The 8,940-nt window shown below is 39.6% G+C and overlaps 1 protein-coding gene and 1 pseudogene across 2 annotated transcripts; both read left to right on the top strand.

Annotated features, from left to right (window-relative positions):
* Positions 1–1,951: 1,951 nt before the first annotated feature.
* Positions 1,952–3,973, top strand: LOC309864190 (dnaJ homolog subfamily A member 1 pseudogene; annotated as a pseudogene). Its single transcript has 2 exons — positions 1,952–2,606; positions 3,437–3,973. The product of its transcript is annotated as a dnaJ homolog subfamily A member 1 pseudogene (transcript).
* Positions 3,974–6,642: 2,669 nt separating this feature from the next.
* LOC309864189 (olfactory receptor 2J3-like) lies at positions 6,643–7,584 on the top strand (the record flags this gene model as incomplete). Its single annotated transcript, XM_082729488.1, has 1 exon — positions 6,643–7,584. One exon carries the CDS (start codon positions 6,643–6,645, stop codon positions 7,582–7,584), a length of 942 nt encoding a protein of 313 aa, XP_082585614.1.
* Positions 7,585–8,940: the final 1,356 nt, after the last annotated feature.

The raw sequence follows: 8,940 nt of genomic DNA, 5'->3' as shown, positions 1-8,940 counted from the left end.
CCCGATACCACGAAGGCTCTAATTTCTCCTCCTTTCAGCTAAACCTGAATCTTTATGGTAAACTCAGGACTCTTATAGCAATGGTAATCACAGTAATTTTCAGACTCTGTTTTCCTAAGATGATATAGCAGATTAGAATTTGTGGTGTGGTCAGCCATTTATGTTGGCAAGTTCAAGGAGATGAAAACTGGAGGTTAGACAGGTCCACAAGGAAGGAGGGCATAAATCATGAAGACAGATGCGGGGAATGTCAACAGTCACAGGAAGGACAAGTGCTGTTTAAGCACAGGTAAGGGCATAAAAGGACTAACATAAGAAAAAAGTAGGCTGGCCAGTGATTTGCAGATGTAGAAAGATTTGTGTCCACCATTTTTCCTTCATTGTGCCTTACTTCAAAAAAAGAGAGGAGATGTTTCATGCCATAGCCTACAAAAGCAACTAGTCATAAAAACCTTTATTTCTCCCTTTACCAATAGGAAGAAAATTAACTATAACGTACCTACCTTTTCTCTAGTTATACCTGGTGTCCTTTTGTCCCATATCTCCTACCCCTTTCTAACTTCTGCAGAAAGCTAAGGGTGAGCCACGCAATAGATAAAGACACCTCACAGCTGCATGTACTTTCAGTCAACATGCCAAGTTATTCAGGTATCTGTGCAAAGAAGAAGAAAATTATGTCTGCATTGGGAGGAGTAATGGGGATCCAGTTGGGATCGTGTTTCTCATGATGTTTTGTCTCCCATTCTCAGGAAAACAAAAGAGAATCTCGGGATTTTTCCATCATTCCTCAAGTAGAAGTGACCTCTAAGTGAAATAATCTTCATGATTTCCTGTCCACTGCTGTTGTTTGGTTCAGCCACAGCAGACTTCTTCACCCAGCAGGCTGCAGTCGCTCCTGCTTCCGGTGAGGTCTGACCCTCAGCCATGGAGAGGGAGCCCCCCTTCCAAGTTTGGCTTTTCTCGGGTACTGCCCCTTGGTCCCAGATATCCTTTATAGCTCTATTTACATCGTTCTACTCTCCTTCTATGGTTTAATAATTCTTTGTATTAAGCTTCTGTTGAATTACAAGAGAATTTCTTTTTAAGCACTCTACTTGTGTGACCATCCTGGATGGATTCTGAGTTATAGAACATGGCCTAGGTCCATGTAACCACTAGTAACTGATTAAGAGTGATAAGGCATGAGTAAGTCCTGTAGCCTTGGGCCAAACTGTCCAAAACTTTCCTGTTCAAACTCAATCATGGAGCTATTTCTAATATCTTTTTCAAGAAGTACATTTGTGGAAGGTAAGCCACTGAGAGGTAACCACAAGTGGCTCTGCTGTGGTTTTCCCTGCCTTCCTTCCTTTCTTTATTCTTTCTTCCTTGGTTTCTTTCTCTTTCTTTTTTTGTATATGGTTATTTTTTATTTTTATTTAAATTCAATTAATTAACGTATAGTGTATTGTTAGTTTCAGAGGTAGAGTTTAGTGATGCATCAGTTGCATGTAGCACCCAGTGCTCACTACATCAAGTGCCCTGTTTAATGCCCATCACCCAGTTACCCTCCCCCCCCCCCGCAGCAACCCTCAGTTGGCTTCCTAGAATTAAGAGTCTCCTATGGTTTGTCTTCCTCTGTTTTCCTCTTTTTTAGTTTTGCTGTAGCTTATTAGTAAGTGTGAGGGATAATCAGCTGTGGAAGGAGGGAAGGGACACAGCAAAGCTGAGTAAGGCAGAGCCTTGTCATCCTAACTACAGAACAAAGGGAACATCAAGTCTCTCCTAAGAAGGACTGAAAGCCCACAAGAAAAAAAGAATCATCTAAGAGATAGAACTGTTCATAAAGGGAACTTTTCAGAATGCTTGGTGGAGCAGAGGAGCGGTGGATGCCCAAGCTGTGCCCAGCAACTCGCTCAGCAACATGCTCCTTCCCACTCCCCCACAGTATCAGCCCTCTCACTGGCTGTAGGAAATGGTGAAAGAAACCACTTACTATGATGTTTGGGCGTCAAACCCAATGCCACCCAAGAAGAATTGAAAAAGGCCCACAGGAAACTGACCTTGAAGTACCACCCTGGTAAGAAACCAAATGAAGGAGAGAAGTTTAAACAGACATCTCAGGCTTAGGAATTACTCTCTGATGCAAAGAAAAGGGAATTACATGACAAAGGAGGTGAACAGGCAGTTAAAGAAGGTAGACCCAGTGGTGACTTTGGCTCCCCCATGGACATCTTTGATATGTTTTTTGGAGGAGGAAGAATGCAGAGTGAAAGGAGAGGTAAAAATGTCCTGTATCAGCCCTCAGTAACCTTAGAAGATTTATCTAATGGTGCAACAAGAAAACTGGCTCTGCAAAAGAACGTGATATGCAATAAATATGAAAGTTGAGGTAGTAAGAAAGGAGCAGTCGAATGTTGTCCCAATTGCCGATGTATTGAAATGCAAATAAGAATTCATCAGATAGGACCTGGAATGGTTCAGCACATTCAATCTGTGTGCATGGAGTGCCAGGGCCATGGGGATCGGATCAGACCTAAAGATAGATGTAAAAGCTGCAATGGAAGGAAGATAGAGAGAAGAAGATTCTAGAAGTTCATATTGACAAAGGCATGAAAGATGGCCAGAAGATGTAAGGACCTATTTTACTGTTCCTGCTCCCCTTCTCCCAGGGGACTTAAAAACCAGCTCCAGGGGTGGAGGCCAAGAAAAACAAGGCTGTACCAACCTCGAGTCTAGCCCTGACGTAACTACAGCCATCTTGGCAAAGCAAAAGCCAGCACCTTGCACTGAAAGAGTGGGTTAGCATAAGCATGGCCATCCTGAAGGCCGGGAAGCCATTTCACTGAGCATCCCTAACCAGCCCACACAGGCTAGTAACTTGAGATAAGAGAAAGTAGCTAAAACCTAATCATATACCACCAGGGAGGTCAGGCGATGGCGCCACAGGGACCAGATGTTAAAGAAAACAAATAGTTAACTTGCAGAGAACACAATCCTGCAAGACAGGAGTCTCCCTTGGTTTGCAAATGTCCTGGTGATTTACAACAGAAAAGCCATCTCTTCAATGGCCGAATTTCCAGAGACAACTGCTCAGTTCCTCAAGGCCTAAGGTTGCCCTCCCCACCATAAAACTGAGGGAGGCTGAGGCAGAAGGAAATGTAAATAAAGTTAAATTTCTTCTAAACCTAAATCTCACTTAACCACCAGGGTGACTCCGGGATGACAAAAGGTTAAACAAAGTTAAACTGTCAAAGTGGGGCGCAAGAGATGTGTGTAGCTATGAAAAAGTGCCTTGAAAATGCTATATAAACCCTTGGCTTTGAGTGCTCGGGGTCCTTGTTGAAACCTGCTGCGCGGGGCAGATACTTGGACCCCAGCTAGCTGGAAATAAACCTTGCTGTGTGACTTGCATTATTGAGAGTGTTCTCTGAGGGGTGGACTCCATACCCTAATAAAGATAACATTCCATGGTGAAGGAGACCAAGAACCAGGACTGGAACCAGGAGATATTATCATTGTTTTAGATCAGAAGGACAATGCTATTTTCACTCAGCAAGGAGAAGACCTTTTCATGTGTGTGGACATACAGCTGGTTGAAGCACTGTGCGGTTTTTCAAAAGCCAGTGTCTACTTTTGACAACTGAACCATTGCCATCACCTCTCATCCAGGTCAAATTGTCAAGCATGGAGATATCAAGTGTGTGCTAAATGAAGGCATGCCAATTTATCGTAGACCATATGAGAAGGGTCACCTCATCATCAAATTTAAGGTAAACTTTCCTGAGAATGGCTTTCTCTCTCCTGATAAACTCTCTTTGCTGGAAAATCTCCTACCTGAGAGGCAGTAAGTAGAAGAGACTGATGAAACGGACCAGGTAGAACTGGTGGACTTTGATCCAAATCAGGAAAGACGGCACCATTACAATGGGGAAGCATATAAGGATGTCCCAGGGGTGGTGCACAGTGTCAGACCTCTGATGGGGCCAGTGAATAACACTGCTGGCATTTTATGGGCAGTAGTGAATGAGTGAAGGACTATAATCATACTTGCTATTCTTTTTGTTTTAATATTCAACTATAGTAGTGTTCTAAAAGTAAAATGAAGAATAAACTCAAAATATAAAAGCTCAAAAAAAGAGAACTGCTTGTAAAATGTACTTACTTTTTTGACAAAAAGGAAACATAAAGATTCACTAGGCACAGTATGTATTTCAATAATTTTTCAACAAATGTGCAGAGTGCTTCTTGAAGTTGGAGAATAAAGTTATATGTAGAAATTATAAATTATGGCCAGAATTCAAATCCTGCCTCAGCTATTGTCCTGGACAGGAGGGAATAATGTGGACACCTTCCTCAGGCCTGTGACAGACACAGATCCAGCTTTAAGCCCTATGGTCAGGGTACTTTCTGTTTCCCTCCAGCCTCATGCTCTTCCTCCTTTGCTCTTTCAAAGACTCTGTAGCTTCCTTTTCCTAAAAATCCCTTTTCAAATTCAGTTCCATTTACACGTCCTCTGTGAAGCATTCTAGCTTTCTCCCCACTCCATGTCACAGATCTGTTCACAGGAACTCAATATTCCAGCTTTGTTAATATCATGAGTTGATGTGTGTCTATGTGTCTCCTTTATATCTCTATTGGTACCTTAGTTTTCAGCTTAGAAGTAAGCTCTTAGTGCAAGCAAGCAATAAGAAGATAAGGTTCTTTCTACCAGAACATTTAACTGAAGCTCTAGACTTTTCACCCTATGTACAGTAGTCCCATCATCTGAGGCTTCACTTTTTGTAGTTTCAGTAATACTATGATCAACCATGGTCTACAGAATCAGGTGATCCTAATAAGGCTTCATCATAAGGTCAATAGCAGCCCAAAGGTACTTCTCATACATGTATCAGTCGTGTCATTTCATCTGCTCAGGTGGACATTTCATCATCTCCTAACATCACAAGGAGAAGAAGGGTGAGGACCATAAGGTATTAGAGAGAGACCCCACACTCACATAACTCTTTCAACAGTACCTTGTTATAATTGTTCTATTACTAGACATTGTTAACCTCTATTGTGCCTAATTTAAAAATTAAACTTTATCATTTCCTTTATGTGGGAAAAATGTAGTATATATACACATCTTGGTATTATCTGTGGTTTTAGGAATCCACTGGGGTCCTTGGAATGTACCCCCTACAGATAAGGGGGTCTACAGAAAACAGTATGAAGTCAGTAATAAATCTGATATTGTTTATCATGATTTTTTGTCCATGTGAAATTATTGGGATTAAAATTATTCCGTTTTTTTTAATAATATCAATAGAAATAGACTGAAAATATTGACATGAAAACTAAAGCTATTCATAAAAAAAAAATAGATTATTTGTTCCATGGAAATTTCCTTCTGTTTGCTCTGTTAGGAATTTTGCAAGTCACTATTTACTTAGATGTCACCCTGGGATGGGAATGAGTATTTGACAGTTGAGAGGCTATTTTTCCATAATATGGTAAATATCTGGATAAAATATAAAAGTGAAAATTTTTACTTTATATTTGCTTTCTGTAATTTTTTATTATGGTTAAATTTCAAATTTACAGCAGAATTGCAAAAGTGGTACAAAGAACTAACATTAACCTGTTAGCTAGTTCCTACAATAGTCTGAATTATACCTAAAAAGATGTTTTCTGTCCTTCTACCTACCTACCTACCTACCTATCATAATCGCTTTTTCTGGACCATTTGAGAACAAGTAGGAAATGTCCTGCTTAGTCAGTGTTTATTTCCTAAGAACAGGGACTTTATTTTACATAATCACTTTAGAGTTGAGAAAACAGAAAATATAGTGTGGATACAATATTATTATCTAATTCACAGTTCATAGTCTTTTTTCTCCATTGCTCTCAATAATGTTGTTAATGCCTGTTTTTCCAGTCCAGGTCCACATAAATAACATGTCTCTTTGGTTTCCTTTCATCTGAACCAGTTCCTCAGCCTTTATTTGTATTCATTTAACTTAATGTTTTGAAGAGTACAGGGGAGCTACTCTGTCCAACCTGACTCAATCTGAGTTTGTCTTATGCATGTTTGTGATTAGAATCAAGCTGTGCATTTTTGGCAGGAATGTCATCAAAGTGAAATTATGTCCTGCTCAGAGCATCATGTCGCTAGGCACATGATGTTGGCTTGTCTCAACACTGGTGATGTTAACATTGAGTAGTCTTGACTCTGGTGATGTCCAATGCCATTTTCTACTGTGAAGTTTACTATTTTTCATTTTGTAATTAACAAGTAATTAGTGTTATAGACCTTGGAAATATTCTGTTTCTCAGGACATTTTCATTCACTAGTTTTTAACATTTATTAATCTTTTTAACTCTACCATTCTTTTCATACATATTATTAAGATCCTACTGACAGGAATAATTTTTCTCCTCAGTAATTAATTTTTTATTTATACATATTTTATATATCACTATGAGCTTGTGGATTCTTTTTTTTTTTTTAATTCATTAGTATCACAGTTCCTTTTTAATGCCCAAATTGTCCCAGAGTTGAAGAGTGGCAGGCCTTTCAAACTGGCTTCTCTTTCTTTTTCACATGTCCCTGTGATTCTTGGAGCATTACTTTACTTTTTTGGAATGTATGTATTTCTTTCCTCAGGTAATAAGAAATGAATAATGATGGGAAAAAACACAAGTTTTGAAGGCTACTTTGTTCTACTGGGTTTTTCCAACTGGCCTCATCTGGAGGTAGCTCTCTTTGTGGTCATCTTGATATTCTACTTAATGACATTGGTGGGCAACCTGTTTATCATTATCTTGTCGTACCTGGACGCTCATCTCCACACGCCCATGTACTTCTTCCTCTCAAACCTCTCTTTTCTGGATCTCTGCTACACCACCAGCTCCATCCCTCAGTTGCTGGTCAACCTCTGGGGCCCAGAAAAGACCATCTCTTACACCGGTTGCATGATTCAACTTTACTTTGCCCTTGCACTGGGAACCACAGAGTGTGTCCTCCTGGTGGTGATGTCCTATGACCGTTATGCAGCTGTCTGTAGACCCTTGCATTACGCTGTCCTCATGAATCCTCGTTTCTGCCACCTGTTGGCTGTGGCTTCCTGGGTCAGTGGCTTTACCAACTCAGCACTTCATTCTTCCTTTACCTTCTGGGTGCCCTTATGTGGACATCGCCAAGTGGACCATTTCTTCTGTGAAGTTCCAGCACTGCTGCGATTATCATGTGCTGATACCCATGCGAATGAACTGACCCTCCTGATCACGAGCTCCATTTTTGTTCTCACACCACTCATCCTCATTCTCAGCTCATATAGTGCCATTGCCAGGGCTGTGCTGAGGATGCAGTCAACCGCCGGACTTCAGAGAGCTTTTAGGACATGTGGAGCCCATCTTATGGTTGTGTCCCTCTTTTTCATTCCCGTCATCTGCATATATCTGCAGCCACCATCAGAAAAGTCTCAAGATCAAGGCAAGTTCATTGCCCTCTTTTATACTGTAGTCACGCCTAGCCTCAACCCTCTAATCTATACTCTGAGAAACAAAGATGTAAGAGGGGCAGTAAGGAGACTACTGGGTTGGGAGAGGCCCATGACCTCGTGATCTTCAGGAGACAGTGGAGCCCCTCTTCAGCAGGGGGATCATATGCCTCCTTCCATCAGCCAGTCTCCTGCCTACTCACTGTGTCTGCACCAGTGGAGCATGTGTTTTGTAAGGCCACAGAGCTCTTGTCCACAAATATGAATTAAACAGTTTGCCCACATACCAATTTCACTTCAACAGAGAAAACAGCTATGTAAAATCAAGATTAAACATCAATATTAAATATTTTTAGTGCCACACTAAATAAAACAAAGATATCCTTTTCTTACTTGAACAGTAAGAAATGAAAATCCAATAGGAAGATGATATACTTAATTTTAAAAACCTAGACTGTGGTTTTTAATTTCTCACTTTCAAGGCAGAATTTGCCATTAAATATTTTCCATTTTTGGTTTAGCTAAAGATGTAGTTAAATACCTTAAATCTTTCCTGCCACACTGTTAGTCCTTTTTGAATAGTAGTTCATATAGAGAGGAATTTGAGTCCGTATTCTTTAAGATCCCATTATCAATAGTAAGAAAATAAATTGAACAAATTATAGAAAGAAAGTCCCTGAAATAATAAACAAACATAAGTATCTTTTAAAAAAAAAAAGTATCTTGTATTTTTCTCTTTCTTGAGGCAGTGGAAAGTATATAAAAGGCAGAAATCACTTAGACAGGTCTGAGAGATGGCCAATAATCTAAAAGTCATTATAGGCCAGGTATCATTAAAAGTAAGTGCTTGCATGGAGCACTGGGTGTGGTGCAAAAACAATCAATACTGTTATGTTGAAAATAAATTTTAAAAAAATTAAATAAAAAGATATTGAGAAAAAGGTAATAAAAAAACTCTGAAACTAAAATCATATAGTCATATTTGTTAGACTTTTTAAACATCATTTAAAATATCATATAAATATGCTACAATAATTTTACTGTACATAAATAGAATTCTGTAATATACATTGTGATATTCAAAAGGAAGGAATAAAATTTAATTAGAATTTTTTTAAAAAAGTAAGTGCTCGGTGGGCTACCTGGTGGCTCAGTTGAGTGTCTGACTTTTGGTTTCGGCTCAGTTCATGATCTCAGGGTCCTGAGATGGGTCCAGAGATGGAATCTCTGTTTGAGATTCTTCCTCCTCTCTCTCCCTCTGCTCCTCCCCTCACTTCTGTGCAAGCTCTCTGTCTCTCAAATAAAAAAATAAAATCTTTAAAAAAAGAAGTGCTTGGGGTACCTGCATAGACTGAGGAGCAAAAATACACAAAGCAGACAGAGTTCTGGGCCCCGAAAATGAGTGCATGAAACCAATCAGTGTTTGAAAAATTACCTGAAAATATATCAGAATAATTTTGTGATTAAAGCTGCATGGGAA

Source organism: Mustela nivalis (assembly GCF_964662115.1).
Source record: "Mustela nivalis genome assembly, chromosome: 5".
NCBI lineage: Eukaryota > Metazoa > Chordata > Mammalia > Carnivora > Mustelidae > Mustela > Mustela nivalis.
This window is presented reverse-complemented; position numbering and strand designations above follow the sequence as displayed.